The sequence below is a fragment of the Tachyglossus aculeatus genome, chromosome 22 (assembly GCF_015852505.1).
Source record: "Tachyglossus aculeatus isolate mTacAcu1 chromosome 22, mTacAcu1.pri, whole genome shotgun sequence".
NCBI classification, from domain to species: Eukaryota; Metazoa; Chordata; class Mammalia; order Monotremata; family Tachyglossidae; genus Tachyglossus; species Tachyglossus aculeatus.
The window spans coordinates 43,850,036-43,872,100 of NC_052087.1; the positions used below are offsets into that span (position 1 = coordinate 43,850,036).

The 22,065-nt window shown below is 41.8% G+C and overlaps 1 protein-coding gene across 2 annotated transcripts in view; it reads left to right on the forward strand.

Annotated features, from left to right (window-relative positions):
- Positions 1-22,065, forward strand: part of PDE3B (phosphodiesterase 3B) — a 168,206-nt gene that overhangs the window by 140,911 nt on the left and 5,230 nt on the right. For both annotated transcript variants that reach the window (XM_038764091.1, XM_038764092.1), the window contains exons 6-12: positions 5,179-5,330; positions 5,935-6,066; positions 10,630-10,741; positions 12,538-12,651; positions 15,738-15,937; positions 18,623-18,826; positions 20,274-20,435. In XM_038764091.1, coding sequence (XP_038620019.1) covers positions 5,179-5,330; positions 5,935-6,066; positions 10,630-10,741; positions 12,538-12,651; positions 15,738-15,937; positions 18,623-18,826; positions 20,274-20,435 — 1,076 coding nt within the window. The remainder of the gene's footprint in view (positions 1-5,178; positions 5,331-5,934; positions 6,067-10,629; positions 10,742-12,537; positions 12,652-15,737; positions 15,938-18,622; positions 18,827-20,273; positions 20,436-22,065) is intronic.

Consider the following 22,065-nt stretch of genomic DNA (forward strand, 5'->3'; position numbering starts at 1 on the left):
ATTTATTCTGTAAGCTGTGGGCGTAAAGTACTCAAGTGTGTCCCATCCCCTGAATCAGAAACTGGCGCAGAATGCCAGGGCGGACAGTCAGGTGAGAATGCAAAATGTACGCATATTGTAGTTACTCTCGGCTGCTTGAGTGATTCCAGTTAACCAGTGGACTTCTACATTGATAGTTCTCCTAATTGCACAATAATAATAATGAGAATGATAGTTCTATCATCTTGAATCAGTAGCATTTATTGAGTGCCTACTGTGTGCAAAATGCTAAATTGATCAACGCATGGGAAAGTATAATAGAGTTAGAAGATATCCTTGTCCTAAAGGGAAAGACAGAAAATAGTTTACCGATACAAGGAAAAAGAAATGGAAAGATGGGTATTTGGTTCATTCATTCATTCAGTCGTATTTATTGAGCACTTACTGTGTGCAGAGCACTGTACTAGGCACTTGGGAAGTACAAGTTGGCAACATATAGAGAAGGTCCCTACCCAACAATGGGCTCACAGTCTAGAAGGGGGAGACAGACAACAAAACAAGCATATTAACAAAATAAAATAAATAGAATAGTAAATATGTACAAGTAAAATAAATAAATCTGTACAAACATATATACAGGTGCTGTGGCGAGGGGAAGGAGGTAGGGCGGGGGTATGGGGGGGAAGAGGAAGGAGGGGGCTCAGTCTGGGAAGGCCTCCTGGAGGAGGTGAGCTCTTGCCACAGGTCATTGTGAGTGCCAAGGTATGATAATGGCCCAAACATACTTTAGGTGGTTGTTGAGGGAGCGTGATTGAAGAAAATATAGATTAATTGGGGAGAAGCTCCTGGATGAGTGGGGATTTCAGAAAGGCTTGGAAGATGGGGAGAGCTGTGGTTTGGCGGATTTGAAGAGGAAGGGGGTTCTGGTCAGGGGAAGCCCCTGAGCAGGGGGTTGGAGGTGGCAGAGAAGAGGGTGAGGTGCAGTGAGTAGCTTACTTCAAGGGGAAGGAAGAGTGAGAGCTAGGGGCTAATAGGAGAGAGCTCATGAAGTACCTCTAAATTAAAAGTCTGGAGTCTCTGCTTGATTCAGAGAGAATTTGGAAACCACTGGAGTTCATTTTTTCGAACAATGGGGAGATGTGCAGAGAAGAGCTCTTCAGAAAAATGATCCAGGCAGCAGAGTGTGGTATAGACTAGAGGCAGGAAGACTAATCAAGGGAGTTGAAACAGTTGTCTAGTGGTTATCCGACGAGTTCCTGGAGCAGGAAGAAGGGGCTTTTTAACGTTTTTCCCAGCACCCCTTTAAGGTAGAGAAAGGCAGGAATTGTTAGCCCCATTTTACAGATGAGAAACCTGAGGCTCAGACTGGTTAAGAGGTCTTTCCATGATCACACAACAGGCTGGTAGCGGAGCAGTCCATCAGTCCATTGACATTTGCTAAGCACTTAGCCTGTGCAGAGCAATGTACCAAGCACTTGGGAGAAAACAATCAACGGAGTTGGTAGACACGTTCCCTGCCTAATAATAATAATAATTATGGCATTTGTTGAGCGCTTACTATGTGCCAGACAGTGTACTAAGCACTGGGGTGAGTACAAGCAAATCTGGTTGGATACAGTCCCTGTCCCATGTGGGGCTCCTAGTTTCAGTCCTCATTTTACAGATGAGGTCACTGAGGCACAGAGAAATGAAGCGACATGCCCCAGGTCACAGAGCAGACAGGTGGTGGAGCCAAGATTAGAACCCATGACCTTCTGACTCCCAGGCCCTTGCTCTATCCGCTACATCATGCTGCTTCCAGGAACTTAGAGTCAGAAACTAAAATCCAGACCTCTTGACTCCCAGACCCGCACTCTTTCTATTAGGCTGCACTTGCACCACATCACTTTCCAGTTGTTTTTGTGTGTGGGCTTTTCTTTTTAACCAGAACTCTATTTCAAGGCAAGATTATATCTATTTAGATATCCCAGTCCCTAAACAAAATGGATTAGTGATAAAGTGTCATTTTTGTGTATGATTTTAATAGGTGGATCTTTTTTCTTAAATAGTGGATCAAATTTTATGTGATTTGATTTTCATTGAGCCCTCATTACCTTCAGGCATTGATTTGGCTGTTTTTTCTTTTAATAATTGATCGTAAGTGAAAAAAAAGCCATAATTTCCGAACTGAGAGTGGTTGTGATGTTACTAGGTTTATCACTGTACTCTCCTCATCGGTTAATATTTATTGAGCCTAAGAGGGACATAAGAGGACATATTTAATCCCATAATTTTGTTGATAGGAAACCCATGATTGAGGTTGTTTTGATTTAGTTCTGTGATGTGGCTTACCGCTCTCCTAATTGATGAGTAGCTTTTGAACATTAGATATAAAGAACGCCAAAAACTGTCATTCTTTCCCTGCATGGTGTAGTTGTTAGAACATGGGCCTGGGAGTCAGAAGGTCATGGGTTCTAATCCTGGCTCCACCACTCATCTGCTGTGTGCCCTTGGGCAAGTCACTTCACTTCTCTGGGCCTCAGTTACCTCAACTATAAAATGGGGATAAGACTGTGAGCCCCACATGGGACAATGACTGTGACCATCCCGATTTGCTTGTATCCACCCCAGCGCTTAGTGCAGTGCCTGGCACATAGTAAGCACTTAAAAGATACCACTATCATTATTATAATGGTAGGAGCAATGCATTAAAATTTGGTAAGAAAGTAAGTCCCTGAGGCTAGTGGCAATTCTTCCTAAAATTTACCACCCTTCTTGAGGGAAACACATCATTCCCCTTCCCATCTGATTAGGCCACCGTAGGGAATTGATGGCAGCAGCTAGGGTGATCCAGGTAGTAGGCATAAGGAGGGGACTATCTGGAAGGCAAAAAGACTGGCTTTTCGTGTCAACACCACCAGCCGTTTCCTAAAACTTAGCATGGAAAACGCACCCTGGCCTGCCACCTTAAGCACTTGGCCCAGACAAATTCAAGTTTAGAAAACTGTGGTTTTAAGCCCTGGGTAGACAAAGGGACCATATTTTCTGTAATTCATTGTGAGAAAGAAGGTGAAGAGGTTCCGGGGAGCAGAAATGAAAGTCCAAGCTTGTTGAAGAAAGGAGAAAGGGAAGGATAGAGAAATAAATATGTATATGTGTGTATATGTATGTATATGTGTGTAAATAAGTGTATGTGTGTATATATACAGAGAGAGAGAAAAAATTATTATTACTTGGGCATTTATTAAGCGTTTGCTATGTGCCAGGCACTGTGTGATGTGCTGGGGTAGATAAAAGGTGATTACCTTGGGGCTTGTCCCACTTGGAGCTCATAGTCTTAATCCCCATTTTACAGATGAGGGAACTGAGGTACAGAGAAGTGAAGTGATTTGCCCAAGTTCACACAGCGGACAAGTGGTAGAGCCAGGATTAGAACCCAGGTCCTTTGGACTCCCAGGCCCGTCCACTATCCACTAGGCCACACTGCTTGAATGTGTAAGATGGAGAGAGTTGTTGTGAAGCCTTGAAGGCAATTATGAGTAGTTTTTGTTAGATGAGGAGGGAAATTAGAAGCCATCAGAGCTTCTGAGGAAAGGGGAGATTTGACTTGAGTGATACTTCAAAAAAAACCGACATGTCCAGTGGCATGTAGTATAGATTGGAGTGGGAAGCGGCTGGAGGCAGGGAGGCATCAAGGAGGCTGATTGAGTAGCCTAGCCACGATTTGATAAGACCTTGTCCCCATGTACCAAGGTGGTAACAGTCAATCTCCTTTTTCTGTAAGTGGAACAACTGTTCCCCCAAATCTCCAGGCTCAAAATCATAGCTTCATCTTAAATTCCTCCCTTCAAGGCCCTACTGAGAGCTCACCTCCTCCAGGAGGCCTTCCCAGACTGAGCCCCTTCCTTCCTCTCCCCCTCGTCCCCATCTCCATCCCCCCCATCTTACCTCCTTCCCTTCCCCACAGCACCTGTATATGTGTATATATGTTTGTACATATTTATTACTCTATTTATTTTACTTGTACATATCTATTCTATTTATTTTATTTTGTTAGTATGTTTGGTTTTGTCTCCCCCTTTTAGACTGTGAGCCCACTGTTGGGTAGGGACTGTCTCTATATGTTGCCAATTTGTACTTCCCAAGAGCTTAGTACAGTGCTCTGCACACAGTAAGTGCTCAATAAATACGATTGGTGATGATGATGATGAAATTCTGCTGTCCCTTTCATGCCTCACAACCAATCCACAGTATTTCTCCATTCTATCTCCTACTCTTTATTTCCACATTCCTAATCAAGGCGCAGCTACTTTGTACCTGTATTTCCGAATTAGCTTCTTAACTGACCTCCCTGCACCTCTCCTTACTCTAATCTGTCTATTAGAGCACAAGGTCAAATTAATCTTTCTGTTAAACACTGTGTGGGTCCTGTCAGTTCCTGTGCTTCCATTTAATAACAATAATGGACCTTGTTATGTCCTATGTGTCAAGCACTGTACTGAGCACTGGGGTAGATAAAAAATGATCAGGTTGACACAGTTCCTGTCTCAGCGCATTAAAACTGATGGTGGATATTAAGGTCCTTTACCAGCTAAACCATTTTGTGTGTCAGTCTTGATCTCATTCTCCACCCTGACTTACACCTTCCTCTACAGTTAAGCAAACCTTTCTACTGTTTCCTGCACCCAACTTGCCTTTTCCTACCTCCAAGCCAACACATATGCTATTCCTGCTGGCCTGAAATACCACCCCGCTTCTCCCTCCCTTTTGTTCACCAAACCATGTCTCTCCTCTCCTTCAAAATTCTATCCAATTGTCACATCTTCCTTCAAAAGGCATTCACAGACAAACCCAATTGGCTTCAGTACTCCACTTCATGACTTAGCTCAAATATGGTACATTCCAATAGAGCTGAAATCCACAGATAAGTCAAAAGCATTGAGTTCCCAAACTGGTGCTACAAGAGGTATGTATATTTCGGTATGTTTTTTTCCCTTTTATTCATATGCAATTTCGTGTATGTGTTCTGTTCCCTCACTAGACTGTAAATTTAATATCCTCTGGGTAAACTCCCCAGATGGCTTCATATAGTGCTCTGCATTCAATAAAAATGATTGACTGAATGGGAAAAATATCTACAGTTATCTGCATCCCTATCACATTTGGTGCAAATACTAACTAGAAAATAATAAAATTCTCACCAAATCTGTTCTTCAAAAGGTGAAGAAGGAAACCCTAGTATTTCAAAAGAATCAGTCCATCTTACCGGCCCCCTGCAAGAAAAAGGAACAGAGATGAGGGACTGCAGAAAATTTCCCCTCCATAGTGACAGTCAACTAACGGAAGAAGCACAGAATGATCCGCAGCCAAATGTAAGGGTAAAATTTCAGAAGTTGAATGTTTGTGTGTACTACTAGTTAAGTAGAATATAGAATGTGTCTACCTCTGGGTGTCTTCACGGAATGTTATAAATCTGTTGGCTTGTGTGCATTTTAACCTGTTTTTGGAAGATCTGAACATTAGGAGAGTTCTTTGGTCCACTAACTCAAGACAGAAAAAGGCAGAGTGTCTTGTGTCCTTCACCACATCCCAGGAGGCACTTAACAACTCACTGGAAACAGCCATCAAAAAGTGAAAGCTTTCTTCATTTTTATTACTAAAAAGCTGGAAATACTAAAATAGTGTGCTTAAACCTTTTGTTTTCTGGCGGTTTCTTAGCAGTTGCTTGGTGGTATTTATATAGTGTGAGTTGAAATTACTTTTTATTGATTCATCAGAAGATCATCACCCAATAATAGAAAATTGCTAAGATGGAACCAAATACAAACCATGTAGACCAACAGTTTGAGAATATCCCTCACAAATCACAGTTTTCGTAGCATTTGAAGCACCAACCTTGTGCTGGAATTTGGGGGTTGATATGACACACCTTGCAGTGGAAGAATCATTTTGAAAACTTTCATCTCTCATGTACAGACTGAACAGGAGTCAGAACTAATGTTAATGGAAGATCATGAATCGTTAATGGAAAAGATGAGCAACTGGAACTTTCAAATTTTTGAACTCATGGAAAAAATGGGAGGCAAATCAGGAAGGATCCTCAGCCAGGTTTGTGGGCCAGCTTGTAACCTCAGAAAATATAATCTGTAGTTTCTAGCAGCCTTGCAAATTTGACAAAAACTCTCAGAGTTGTGTGGGTTTTTTTAAATGGGGTTTGTTAAACGCTTACTGTGTGCCAGGCACTGTTCCAGGTGCTGGGGTAGATACATACTAATCAGGTGATATTTGCTTTATTAACTTGCCCAGGCATCTTTCTGAAATGGGTGTTTGCTCAGGTCTCATTCCCCTGACATCCCCACCATCCCCCGGTCATGCTTCGTCACGGAGATCTACACTGGCTCTCCGGTCACCATCGGTGTGGTCTTGAAAACACAGACCAGACACTCAGACTCACTTCCATTTTGTCACCCGCCTATCAGGCACTCAAACAATGGTATTTATTGAAGGCTTACTGTGTTCAGAGCAGTCTGCTAAGCTCTTGGGAGAGTACAGAATAAGAGTGTTCATAGACATGGTCCCTGCCCAGAGTCTAAAGAGAATTAGCCTCCAACTTTTCCTCAGCTCCCTGCTCCCCTCTGCATTTCCCTGACTCTTCCCTTTGCTCTACCCCTCTCCCCCGCCCCAAAGCACTTGGGTATATATGTACATATCTATAATTCTATTTATATTGATGCCTGTTTACTTGTTCTGATGTCTGTCTTCCCCCTTCTAGACTGTAAGCCTGGTGTGGGCAGGGATTGTCTCTCTTTACTACTGAATTGTACTTTCCAAGAGCTTAGAACAGTGCTCTGCACACAGTGAGCACTCAATAAATACGATTAAATGAATGAATGAATGAAGAGCTGTGGAAGGGCTGGGGAAGGAAAGCACAGACAAAGTTACAGGTGCCTTTGCAAAGAAGGGGAGGGTATGTGCTCTGCCCCGCCCCCCAGCCATAAATTAACCCTCTTTGGTCATGGGTTCTAACCCCGGCTCCACCGCGTATCAACTGTATGACTTTGGGCAAGTCACTTAACTTTTCTGTGCCTCAGTTACCTCATCTTTAAAATGGGGATTAAGACTGTAAGCCCCCCATGGGACAACCTAATCATCTTGTATCCTCCCAAGTGCTTAGAATAGTGCTTTGCACATAGTAAGCGCTTAACAAATGACATTATTATCATTATTTGGCTTTTCTTTGCTTTCTCAGCATAAATTGTTGCTTGCCACTGGCATCTGAGCAAGTGGCCACTTGCCTTTTCATTATTTTCGAGAATACTCAGAAAAGTTATTGAGAAAGAACTACTTAGATACAGAATAGAAGTTCACATATGTCAAAGAATTGGCATTTTGATAGAGAACTGTAATTGTTATGAATGCACTGGAGGATTGTAACTTGGAGTGGAAAGGCCAGTTTCTTCATTAGAAAACATTATTTCCATATACTAATTAGTACTTTAGGTAAAGTCCGAGTTGCAGTGTGCTGTGGTTTTCAATGTTGTTTCATTATTGGGCTTTTAATGGGTGTTTCCCCTGTGTTTGTGTGCCTTGGGGTGACTATTACAGTTAAATTTAGCAGCTAGGGTTTGTACTGGTTTATCTTTGTCTCATCTCTTTAAATCTGCTCAGGGCAGGGGGATAATCAAGAACTGCATCATCTCCACTCCCTCTTCTCCTCTGCTGTTTCTTCATTTCTCCTGGTGCTTGTGACCTAACTGCAGCTTTGCTAACCATTGAATGGATCCAAGACTTCCTTCTCGATCAGTCGAGTGGTATTGATTATCTGCAGAGCACTGTACTAAGCACTTGGGAGAGTACAATGCAGTAGAAGTAGCAGGCATGTTCCCTGTCTGTAACAAGCTTACAGTCTAGAGAAAGAGACAGACAATAATATGAATAAATGATAAAAATTTGCTTATATATAATTATATACATATAATTATCGATATAATTTAAAGTTATGTACATAAGTGCTGTGGTGTTGGCGGTGGGGTGAATATCAAATGCCCAAAGGTCACCGATCCAAGTGCATAGATGACACAGAAGAGAAAGGGAGCCAGGGGAAAGAAGGCTTGGTCAGGGAAGGCCTCTTGGAGGAGATGTGTCCTTCTCGAGATAATAGATTTACCTTCCATTGGCGGAAGTGAAGAGGACAAAAGAAAGAAGCTGGAGAATCTATCTCCTTATCAAAAATTCCATATTGGTGATAGTCAAATTCATGAGGTTTGGGGATTTGTATATTCTTTGAAACCTCTTTTCAAGTTTTAATTATTTGTGAAATGGACAATCTGTATCTAAATCCACTAATACTTATACTGGAAGCTCCTGAGCAGGAAATGTGTCTACCAACTCTGTTGTACTGTATTCTCCCGAGGACTTAGTACAGTGCTTGGCACACAGGATGCGCTCGACAAATACTATCCATGGATTGGTTGATTGTACGTTGGCTCTTTTGGTGATACTTATTCAGCTGAATTTGTGTAATCTGGAAAACTTCAGTCAATCAGCAGTATTTTTTGAGCCTCTGTGTGCAGAGAACTAAACTAAACCTTTGGGAGAGTGCACTAGAGGTTAAAGGTAGGAGTCCTGCCCTTAAGGTACTGTCTTCCTAGACAGCTTTCCAATGATAGGCCCAGGCTTAATGAGGGTGTAGAACAACTGGATATTTTTTATTTTGAATTATTTGAAAAGACCAAAATCCAGAAGTTACTAGTGCACTTCATTCTGCATGGCAGTGCAATTATTGCTTCTCAAATAGAAAATTGAGGGAAAAACTTCCACTTTAATTTAGCTCAGTCAATCAGTAGTACACAGTGCAGAGTACTGTACTAAGCAGTTGGGCAAGTACAATAGAATTAGTCAGCCTGATCACCCTCAAGGAGCTTACAATCCTTTGGGGAGATGGACACTAAAATAAATTTCAGATGGAAGGAAGAAATAGAGTAAAATCTAATCGTTAAACTATTTTTTAAATTATTCCAAGAAAGATAAATCTAATATGGGCAGGGTACATATCTGCTGATTCTGTCCTATCGTAATCTCCAAAGCACTTAGTACAGTGATCTGTCCATAATAAGTACTCCATAAATACGACTGATTGGTGTGACATTTTCTAAAACAATAGGCTTGGCCAAGGGAGTAAGCTGTTCATTTTTGGAAGTGTAGCCTCTGGCAGTATTAAAATTACTTAATACTCCTCAAAAAGTGTTCCATTTACAGCCTTAAACTGAAGAACTGATTCCATTCGCTTCACCCTGATACATTCATATAAGAAATCTTGATTTGGGAATTAAAACAATCCAACAGGGTCATAGATACTTTTGAGAGTATTTATTTCACTTTATGTTGATTCCTAATATAATCTAAGCACCTCTTTTCTTTGGCAGTGACCCTCATCAATACAGTTCTGATTTATTAAAAGTGACATGTAATTCCAGGCAACTGCTATTCCCTGAATGACTAGAGGCCATATTGTATTTAAAGTAAAAATATCAAATAACCAGAACCTGGCTGATATTAAAATCTGCATCTCCCATTGCTTGTCATTTAAATTAATGAAGTTTTTCCTGGGTTTATAGTTTTCAAATATTTTTCCCTTCTACTGGATTTTCTGGGTGGTTCTTCCAGAAGAAGAAGAAAAAATCGAAAAGCTTTAAAAATCAAACAAAAACGCTGTTGAATCCTGTCCCATTGTGGTAGCAATAATACCCAATTTTGATTCTTTTTCCAGTTCTTTTGAAATCTGACTGTGGAATAAATAATGGTTTTCAGCTATTTCAACGAAATCCCTGGCAACCAAAATGATCAGCACCAAATCAGTTTTTTCCAGTGGATTTTTTTTTTCAGATACCTGTGAGCCCACTGTGCGCAGAGATTGTCTCTCTTTGTTTGCTGAATTGTACTTTCCAAGTGCCTAGTATGGTGCGCTGCACACAGTAAGCGCTTGATAAATAATACTGAATGAGTGAATGAAAAGCTGGGGAAATCTGGACCTGACCCCCACCCCAACCCCAACCCCAGGTCAAAAGCTGGAGGACAACTAAAACAAAATTGTTCTGTCCTCCTCTGCTTTTATCATCTGGAGATGCAGGGAATGAGGGATAGAGGAAACTCTCACATATTCCAAACATTTGGGGATAGCTGTTGTTAAGTTAGGTGAGACTTTGCTGTATCTCGTTGCTCCTCCTGAGAAAGCTGTAAGAGTCTTCTATTGAAAAAGGAAGCTTAATTTTTATTAAATCCTTTTAAAATGTGTTTTAATGAGATGAATGCAGCTCAAGCTTACTTTGGGATCCGTATAAAAGTCATGAGCTTCTTCATCTTTTGAATTAAAAGGCCAAGGGAAGAATAAAGAGTTGGGGGTTAGATCTTCTTTGGGAGAGGCATTCAGGTTGCTTTTCGTTTTCCAGGATTATGAGATTCTACCTCCCTTTCTTTTTGAAATTATTGATTTAACCTGCCAAGCAGGTATATGATATCGGGGTACGTTCTAATATCGGATCAATTTAAGGATGTACATGGGGTGACATATTTAGGTAAACATTATGAAGCAGATTTACTCTAAAAACTTGAAAACCTGTAAGGCTTAGAAATTTGGAGCTTCAAAATGAAATGATTTTCATTTATGTTTAGGTAATGTACACCCTATTTCAAGACACTGGTTTGTTGGAAATATTCAAAATTCCCATTCAACAATTCATGAATTACTTTCATGCATTAGAAAATGGCTACCGAGACATTCCTTGTAAGTACCTCTCCTTTGAAGACTGTCCTTTTAATTAGTTTTAGCTAGAAATGCTGACTCTGAAATAGTTTGTAACCTGATTTCAAAAGGGAAATGTTGCCTCCCAAACATTCTTGCATTGTGTTGTATTGATTAAATAGAAAAACAAAAGTTGTCAAATGCAGAAATGTGTGTCCTGATTTCATATATTTTTTTGGTTTATGGTGAAGTAAATAGCACCAATGTGAAGATGGTCAAGTTACGGTCTTTGAAAACCTAAGCTTTAATTAGTTTGAATCCAGATCAAATTAATCTCCTTTTCAAATTTGACACCGTGAATGTGGTCAACCTGGATGTAGAAGCATGAGGCAACCTTTGGATCATTATGGCCAGCTTTCTTAAACAGTCATGATAATAGACCTTTTCTGTTATACTTTCTGTTTCACATCTTCTCACCATATTGTTTTTCTTTCCATAATCACCCTCTTTCTAGTCTCCTTAGTTATTCATTGAATTCACTAACCCATCCTCCTGCCTAATTTATAGCTCATTTTTAAGCTTTCCCAGCCCACTGTAAGAGGAAGATGGGGGCATTTTTTATTCTGTATCCAGTTCCCTAATTCCGTGCCATGCATCTAGTGGGTGTTCTGCAAATCCATTGAAGATGGCTGTCATCATTTCTTTTTTAAGCTTCCTAGCAGTTGCAACCTTCATGTATTCTTTCCTCCATGTATTTATGGAACCTCACTCTCAAGGGTACTAATTGTAGTAATAGTATTTATCGAGTGCCTAAATGGAAGATTTCACTCTAATGGGGGAGACAGACATAAAAAATATTGGCAAATAGAATCATCAGATTAAATAATAGAACGTACATTTGAATCACCGTTTGTAAGCAAGTGGTGAGGATGGGTGACACTATCCTTGTGTTCGAGGTGGATGTTAACGCAACTTGGGAAGGTTAATTTGTGGAAGTGGGATTTTGGGAGGGCTTTGAATACGGAGAATGTGAGAATTAGGGAGCAAGGGAGTTCCAGACCTGAGGAATGCCATGAGTGGGAGGAGACAAGAAAGTTGAGAGCGAGGTGCAGTTGGAAGATTAGCTTGGAAGGAGCTCTAGTCATCGGAATATCGTACTCCTTGAGATATATTCTAAAAGTCTGTATTATTCATCTGTAACTGAGGAAACCAAGCACAAATGCTGAGTCTGATTTTTTCCCTTTATTTTGAGCAGCCGGGGCTGGGCAAATGTGCCTCAGTGTAAGCAGTATTTCCGCAGTTAGGGGCGTTGCTGCATTTGAGAGCTTGATACTATCACCTTTAATAATTATTATCAATTCAACATGAATTTCTGAACACAATCGATTTAAGCTGTAAATTTATATTCATTGTGTGAACAGAAATGGATATTTACAGCATACCAGAAAAATTTCACTATAGCCTATTGTGTATATTCTCTATCAATTGTGTTGATTAATAACTGGTTTTACACCTAGCAAGTGTATGAGCCACACAGAGTTAAACAGGAACAGGAAATAGAAAATTCTTCCCAAAGTAGTGAGTTTTTTTCTCACTTGTTTTATGAGTAATCAGTACATATTATCTTTAAGAAAAAAGAATGTCAAAGTCTTGGAAGCCACAAAAATTAAATTTTGTGAAAGGGAATTATAAATTAGAAAACATTCAAGAATTAAGTTTTGTGGAGTAAATGCTCAAGACAAACAATTGCTTTGTTTCTCATCTCTACTTTCTAAAAAGTGTCGCACTACGTCATCTCCGTTGTAATGTAACGAAAATATCTGTCAATGACTTTTTAGATCACAATCGAATTCATGCTACAGATGTCCTTCATGCAGTTTGGTACCTGACCACCCGGCCCATTCCTGGATTTCAGCAGACCCACAGTGATCATGTGACAGGAAGTGACACAGGTACTGCCATGAGAAATAAATACATGTTCAATATGTACATGTCCTTAGTAGATCCAGGGTAATGCCTGCAGTCATCAGCTGACACAATAAGAACACTGATATCATCTTTCAGAATCACTGCCAAATGCTCATTCTTCTGGCCAGTTATTGAAGCACACCTAGAGTGGATTCAGCATAAAAAAATTCCTTGAATTTGGACCTGCCCTCCATTTTATATCCATGGATTTTTCTGTTGAAAATAGAAGAGTTTCTCCTAGGAGGTCATGTTTTTATTTTCAAAGAAAAATGCCTCGTTCTTTTTTCTTTCTTTGTGGCTTTAAAAATAATTGCACTTATTCCCAGAACTTATGAAAAACTGAGAGCAGGAACAAAAAAAACCTCTTCAGAATGAAGAAAAAAGACAGCCACAGTCCCATTTTGTACCCAAAGATTTTTGCTCCATCCCCAGAGGGCAGCCTTGGTCATAAAAGATAGGACTTGTTTTCTTGTCTTTTCCTCTCACCCTGGGGAACACATGCACCCTGAAATACTCTCCCTAACTTCATATCTTACTAACGGACAAAGTCCTTCCATTTTGTGCCAGGTCCTTGTCATTTTAGCGACCGAGCTCTGTGTTTTTAGGTTACTGAAACTGTTCCCTGTTTTTCTCTGGGGTTTTGTCTGATTTTTCTGAAGTCTTTGACTCCTTTATAGAGAAGCAGCATGGCTTAGTGGATAGAGCACAGGGCTGGGAGTCAGAAAAACCTGGGTTCTAATTCCAGCTCTGCCACGTGTTCGCTTTCTGACTTTGGGCAAGTCACTTAACTTCTCCAGCCTTAGTTACTTCATCTGGAAAATGGGGATTAAAACTGTGAGCCCCATGTGGGACAGGGACTGTATCCAGCCTGATTAACTTGTATCTACCCCAGGGCTTAGGACAGTGTTTGGCACATAGTAAACGCTTAACAAGTACCTTAATTATTTTAGTCTGTTTTATGCCAATCTTCTACCCCAGCCCTGTGCCAAGTTGGGATCCTGCCACCATCTGTGGATAGAGAACCCAGGTCCTCTGACTCCCAGGCCTGTGGTCTTTTCATTAGGCCACGCTGCTGGGAGTCTTAGTCACAGCTTTGTCCCAATTTCACCAAGTCCTTTAAGTGCTTCAGTTTCCCCCTCTGTGAAATGAGGTGAAGATACATCCGCTCCCTACCTCTTAGGTTGTGAGGCCTAAGTCGGACAAATACAGTGTCCAGTATGATGATCATGTTTTGACTCCAGTGCCTAGTGCACAGTGCTTTGGCAAGTAGTAAGTACTTAATAAAATGAAAAGCAGTGTGGTCTAGTGGAAAGAGCATGAGGCTGGGAGTCAGAGGACATGGGTTCTACTCCCCGCCCTGCCAATTGTTTGCTGTGTGACCTTGGGCAAGTCACTTAGCTTCTCTTTGCCTTGATTTCCTCAACTGAAAAATGGGGATTCATTCAGTCATATTTATTGAGCACTTACTGTGTGCAGAACACTATACTATCCTGTTCTCCCTCCTACTTAGACTGTGAGTCCCAAGTAGGACCAGACTAGATACAACCAGAGTAAGTTGTATCTAACCCAGCACTTAGAACAGTGTATGACAGATATTAAGGGCTTAATAAATTCCATAATAATAATAAAATACCATAATTATTACTTATTGGCATAAGATCCTGTGGGATCTGTGTCTGTACAGTTCTGCTGTCTTGCTGGAAGAACTCTCCATTCTACAGGAATGGTTTTCCCTCTGGAAAAAAGTGAGCTGATGGGAAATCTTACTGGATTTTACCCTCACTCAACATTCTAGAGGCAGAATATTCAGTTTTTTTATCCTGAGCAGATAAATCATCTGAGAAAACAGAATAGGTAACTTTGTTACCCCTTCAACTTTATGGGCCTGGAAATGAGTGAAGTGTGACTGTAGAGGTCAAAAGAATGCCCAACTCTGAGCTTTCTTATGGGATTCAGAATGGAGAAACCATTTCTGATATGGGAGTGAAAAGTGGGCAGTTCCAAAACAAGGTCTGATCCAAAAGAAAGTTGGAAAAAGGGTTTACTACCTGACCAAACTCTGGAGGTGGATAATTTAATTTTTCTCTGTGCTTGTAGGATATAACTAGGATATAACAGTGGTGTCATATGATCAAACATTCACATTTCATAAATCAACCTTGACCTGAGCTAGAAATTTTACCTTTATGGTTGGTGTATGCCTTTTTTCCCCCCAGATAGAGGAGGGAAAGAATAGAGCAAGGTGTGTGGTATTGGTAAGAGATGCAAGACTAAAGAGCAGTCCTACATTTTAGGATTAGGGTTCTTGTCATCTATCTTATTTTGCCCTTTGTTTGTCCAGGTTATGGAAAATGCATTGCAAATCAATGGGCCCCGTTTTTTTTTTCCAGATTCAATGAAGGCTATATAGTAGTTGTTCACCATAAAAGCAAACCAAAATTTTCTCACCTTACAATCTTGAATCACAGTCAGAATTTTAAAATCTAAATAAATTCTGGATTTGTGTGAAATGCATATACATATAAACCACTAGATCTGTAGAAACTCAGTTTCTTTCCCAGCTACTAACTCACTCCTGGTTAAAAAGGATAACAGTGATCATGCCAAACCCAGGGGAGTTTGGCATCATTTCTTATTGTTAATAATAATAATAATAATAATAATATTAATTTGGGTATTTGTTAAGTGTTTAATGTGCCAGGCACTGTACTAAGCACTAGGGTAGGTACAAGCTAATCGGGTTGAGCACAGTCCCTGTCCCACATGGGGCTCACAGTTTCAAGCCAGCGCTTAGAACAGTGTTCAGCACTTAGAACAGTGCTTTGCACAGAGTAAGCGCTTAATAAATGCCATTAAAAATAATCCCCATTTTACAGATGAGGTAACTGAGTCACAGAGAAGTAAAGTGACTTGCCCAAGGTAACACAGCAGACAAGTGGCAGAGCAGAGATTAGAACCTATGACCTTCTGACTCCCAGGCCATGCTCTATCCACTACTCCATGCCGCTTCTGCATAATTTATCATCATCTCGATTATTGGTGATATCTTCTTCCACATATTTCCCCCCAGATTCTGATAGTGGAATTACCCCTGGTCGGGTTGCTTATATTTCCTCAAAGAGTTGCCCTATATTGGATGACAGTTACGGGTGCCTAGCATCAAACATTCCCGCTTTGGAGCTGATGGCACTCTACGTAGCAGCTGCCATGCATGATTATGACCATCCGGGGCGGACAAATGCATTTCTTGTGGCTACCAATGCACCTCAGGTAAGAGATCTATTAGACTGCTCGAAGAAGGGATCATTTGGAAATTGAATCACTGTCAGTATTGCCCTTTGATTGTGAGACTCACACGGCAGATGGAAGAGCCCCTCGTTGTTCTTTCTGGGATGACAGCAGTGAACGTCGTGATGTCAGATATTTCTAGGGAACTAGGGCAGTCATCTCATTCTTCAACAGACGTAACTCTCCAAATGCTAGGTAGTTTATGAAAGAGGGAGATTGTTTTGAAAAATGCAACCTCTGGCTATGATTATTGTAGCTTGCACCTGATTTAAAATATCTTAGGAGTCGACTAAGGCCTAACCCTTTCTAAAGTGAAATATTCCCAACCAGAAGAGCGAGTTGTTGGATTTGTTTTTGGAAGGGCAGTGGAGGGTGATGGAGAGGGGAAGCAAATTCCATTTTTAAAAAAGCGGGGGTGGGATGAGACTAAAACTGCGACCTTTGGATGCATCAAATAGACAAAGTTCAGGGAAGACACCTCAGAATGCCACTCTGCTGGTGATAAGAGAAGTCTGATTGTTCCCCCCTCATCTCTGATTCCATGAGGCCATACTTCCTGAATAGAGTTCATCCCAAGACTGTGCTTTTCCCCTGTCTGACTGGGCAAATTCCAATTATGTGGCAACCTAATGGGAGATAGCATCTCTGAGGTTAAGTAACAGGAAGGGGTTTGGGAGGGAAAAAGCTAGGGAGGATTATCAGTGAAGGAGATGGTATTTAAAATACATGGACTCTTCTAGGTTCTGCACCCATAAAGTCTACTCACTAAAAACTTAATTCACATCAAAGCAGATTGAGTTTGGCTTCTTTGGGAACGATATGAACACACCTAAGTAATCTCTATGTTTTAGTTGACAGCACCTTTGTTTGCACAAAACCCCAGACCTTGCATATCTTCAAAATTATTAGAAAATAAAAAGTCATTGAAAGTCCAGTGGCCAAGAAATTTACCAGCATTAAAAACTTTTTCATGTATTACCACTTCCATAGCAGCAAAAACGTTGTCAGGAGCCTGACTATTACATATTTGGGTACCAAGTAGTATTCATTCATTCAATCAATTATATTTATTGAGCATTTACTGTGTGCAGAGCACTTTACTAAACACTTGGAAAGTACAATTCGACAACGAATAGAGACAATCCCTACCCAACAATGGGTTCACGGTCTAGAAAGGGGAGAAAGACAACAAAACAAAACAAGTAGAAGGGTGTCGATACCATCAAACTAGGTAAATAGAATTGTAGATATATACACAATATATACAGATATATATAGATACATGTATAGCTATATCTATATAGATAGTATGTATGTGAGTTTTTGCACATGGTCTATTTCTGCTTGAGACATAGCAGAGTACCGGTTCTCCCGCATACTTAGACTGAGCCCCATTTGGGACAGGGACTGTGTCCAATCTGATTAACTGGTGTCTACCCCAGTGCTTAGAACAGTGCTTGACACATAACAGGCACTTTACCAGTACTATTTAAAAAAAAATGCCGGCCAGAATATCTTGGTATTCCACTCTCTGGTGAGTCTTTCTAGAGGTTGTCAGTGCCTGCCAGCTTCCAAAAAACCCACAGCAGGGTTCCAGTAATCTAAAGCATGCTTCTTCTCTTCACTGGAAGCTCAAGGCAGATTGGTCTGAAGCTCCCTTTAGGTTACTTTTAGCCTCCTTTGGACACCAAATTGACCTGCTCAACTAAATGTTCAGAATCTGTTGGAAAAGGGCCTCTTCTGTTGCTCTGAGCCCTAATGGTGCCCAGTAAATATTTGCTGACTGAAAAACAGGCAGTAAACATTCATTCATTCAATCAAGTATTTATTGAGCGCTTACTGTGTGCAGAGTACTGTACTAAGCATTTGGAAAGTACAATTTGGCAATAGATAGAGGCAATCCCTACCCAACAACGGGCTCACAGTCTAGAATGGGGGAGACAGACAACAAAACAAAACAAGTAGACAGGCGTAAGTCTCTTGCATCCATCTCAGAGTCAGTTTGAGCTGCAACTCTATTGTACTGAATACCCTCCCAACTGCTTAGTACAGTGCTCTGCACACAGTAAACACTCAATAGACTCCACTGATGATACCTCACCTCACTAATCTCCTATTACAGCCCAGCCCACACATTCCGCTCCCTAAGGGCCAGCTTATTCACGGTGCCCTGTTCTCTATCTCACTGCCAACCCCTTTCCCACGTCCTCCCTGAAGTCCTCCCACTCCCTCCTCGTCCGTATATGCCAGACCACCACTCTCTCAACCTTCAAAACATTGTTGAGGACACATCTCCTCCAAGAGGTCTTCCTCTAATAAGCTCTCTTTTCCCCAGCTCACTGTCCCTTCCTCATTGTCTGTGCACCTGAAATCTGTGACCTTTGCCCATTTGATATTCACCCCACCTCCAACCTCACAGCACTTGTGTATATATCTCTAAGTTATATATTACAGATTATTTATTCATTTTAAAGTCTGACTCCCCCTCTAGACTAATTTTGCTATTGGCAGGGAATGTGTCTGCTAATTCTGTTATATTTTCCCAAATGCTTAGTATAGTGTGCTGCACACAGTAAGTGCTCGGTAAATACCAATGGCTGACATTGGTCGATCGATTGACTTGTGTCTTTAAAACAGCTAATGACTTGGTTTTCCGACCCTCCGTAGGCTGTTCTATACAATGATCGCTCCGTCCTGGAAAATCACCATGCTGCATCAGCGTGGAATCTCTTCCTGTCTCGCCCAGAATACAACTTCTTATCTAACTTGGATCACGTAGAATTCAAACGTTTTCGTTTCCTAGTCATTGAAGCAATCCTTGCGACAGACCTCAAAAAGCATTTCGATTTTCTGGCGGAATTCAACACTAAGGTTTGTCATGGATGTTCATGTCTGTGCTTAGAGCGGATGGAGTCTAATAGCACTGGAGGGTTGGGCGGGGCCACAGGTGAAACCTGGTTTGTTGTTAGAATTCCTTTGTTTTAGATTGTCCTTTTCATTAGGGTGGTTTTGGATCATTGTATGTAAAACCACTACAGGAGTTAAAAAAAAAAAAGTATTGAATTGCCCCAAGTTAGGTCCAGATTTTTAAATGAGAATTCAGCAGTAATTATCAGAATCTGGGGGGAAAAATGCGGAAGAAGATATCACCAATAATCGAAATTATGATAAATTATGCAGAAGCAGCATGGTGTAGTGAATAGAGCACCGGCCTGGGAGTCAGAAGGCCATGGGTTCTTATCCCTGCTCTGCCACTTGTCTGCTGTGTTACCTTGGGAAAGTCACTTTACTTCTCTTTGACTCACTTACCGCATCTGTAAAATGGGGATTGAAACTGTGAGCCCCATGTGGGACAGGGACTGTGTTCAATCAGATTTGCTTGTATTTACCCTAGTGCTTAGTACAGTGCCTGGCACATAGTAAGCATTTAACGAATACCATTGTTATTATTATTTTGGAGAGGTGCTGGACCACTACCCTTCACCCGAAGCCAGTATGTGTTTATTTCAGTCATTCATTCAGCTGTATTTATTGAGCACTTACTGCATGCAGAGCACTCTACTTAGCACGTGGGAACTACAGTACAACAATAAACAGACACATTCCTGCCCACAGTGAGCTTATGATCTTAGAGGCAGTTGATCCCAGAACAATAAGTGCTTTCTGTTTCATTCAGTCAATCAATCAATCAATCGGTGGTATTATTTATTTTAATGGTATTTATTAAGCGCTTATTATGTGCCAGGCACTGACCTAAGTGCTAGGGTAGATACAAATAAGGTTGGACCCAGTCCATGTCCCACATGGGGCTCCCAGTCTTAATCCCCATTTTACAGATGGGGTAACAGAGGCCAGAGAAGTGAAGGGACTTGTCCAAGGTTGCACAGCGGACAAGTGTCAAAGCCTGGATTAGACCTCAGGTTTTCCCATGCCAGGGCTGTTTCCAATAGATCACACTGCTTCTTATGAGGCCTTGCTGCTTTATATATTGACCTCTTCCTGTCTGCAGAGCACTGTGCTAAACGCTTGCACTGTACTACACTGTACACTGTGCTCCCTGGCAAGGCAGCTGGCCCGAGCTGCATAGCAGAGCCTTGCCGTGACCTGTAGGCCTGCCTTAGTGCAGGGCAGTCCAGGTTGGGTTGGTTTCTCCACTGTGGGAAATGCCCCGGCTCTGGCTGGCTCCTGAGGGGGGGCATCCACCAGCCCCCTGAGACCACCACAGAGAGGTGATCTGCAGTAAGACCCCCAAGTAGAGGCGGTAAACTGCAGGCATGCAAGTTCGGCTGATTGAAAACCCTTTTTCCCCCCAAAACAGGCGAACGACGTAAATAGTCACGGTATAGAGTGGAGTAATGAGAACGACCGCCTCTTAGTCTGCCAGGTGTGCATTAAATTAGCCGATATCAATGGTCCAGCCAAAGTTCGAGATCTGCATCTGAAATGGACCGAAGGCATTGTCAACGAATTTTACGAGCAGGTGAGTGGGATCCTTGCCCAGCCAATGCGGGAGCCAAAAGGATCCGGGAGAAGAAGGACGGCTTTCCTTTCCTCCTCTTCCCTCAAGGTGGACTTGTGTCTGGCTAGGGTGGTTTGAGTGTTTCTCAGTCTGGAGATGAGGGGGATGGTACTGGGGCTTTCCACTATTACACTGTCTTATGAATCTGGCCCCCCACCCTTGCGATCTAGGAGAGAGTCTCCCTTGAGGGTCTCTTCAATTCGCAGGTGGAATCATTAGCTCTGATGTGGAAGCAGTAGCCAGGCCCTCGAGATCAGATATTCATTCATTCAGTTGTATTTATTGAGCGCTTATTGTGTGCACTGCACCGTACTAAGCGCTTGGGAGAGTAGGAATGGGACATATAAGCCGGCAACCTTGGTGTCATCCTTGACGCCACTCTCTCATTCACCCCACACATCCAATCCGTCACCAAAGCCTGCCAGTCTCACCTTTACAACATCGCCAAGATCCGCCCTTTCCTGTCCATCCAAATCGCTACCACGTTAGTCCAGTCACTCATCCCATCCCTACTGGATTACTGCATCAGCCTCCTTTCTGACCTCCCGACTTCTTGTCTCTCCCCACTTCAGTCCGTACTTCACTCTGCTGCCCGGATTATCTTTCTACAGAAACATTCTGGACATTCACTCCCCTCCTCAAAAATCTCCAGTGGTTGTCTATCCACCTCCGTATCAAGCAAAAACTCCTCACCATTGGCCTCAAAGCTCTCTAACACCTTGCCACCTCTCACCTCACCTCCCTTCTCTCCTTCTATATCCCAGCCGGCACACTCTGCTCCTCTGGTGCTAGCCTTCTCACTGTGCCTCATTCTCACCTGTCCAGCCATCGACCCCTGACCCACGTCCTACCTCTGGCCTGGAACGCCCTCCTTCCTCAAATTCGCCAATCACACTTCCCCCCTTCAGAGCCCTACTGAAGGCTCACCTCCTCCAGGAGGCCTTCCCAGACTAAGCCGCCCCCCGCCATTTTCTTAGCTCTCTTTCCCCAGCGCATCTCCCAGACTCTCTCCCTTTGCTCTACCCTGCCTCCCCACTCCACAACACTTGGGTATATATGTACATATGTATAATTCTATTTATATTAATGCCTGTTTACTTGTTCTGATGTGCATATATGTATAATTCTATTTATTTATATTGATGCGTGTTTACTTGATTTGATGTCTGTCTCCCCGCTTCTAGACTGTAAAGCTGGTGTGGGCAGAGATTGTCTCTCTATTGATAAACTGTACTTTCCAAACATTTAGTACAGTGCTGTGCACACAGTAAGCGCTCAATAAGTATAATTGAATGAATAAATGAATGAATGACTTTGTGCCACCAATCACTGGACTCCAGGAGCAAGGAAGCTTTGAAATACTGTTTTGTTTTGTTTTGTTTTTTTTCTAATGGTACTTATTAAGCGCTTACTATGTGCCAAGCGTTGTTCTAAATGCTGGGGTAGATACAAGATAATCAGGTTGGACACATGTGAGGCTCACAGTATAAGTAGGAGTATTTTCATTTTAATACCTCATATTTGGAAATTTGATCTCACTCACCCCTCTTGGCAGAAGAAGATTCAAGTTCAGCTTCTTTCCTCATTTGAG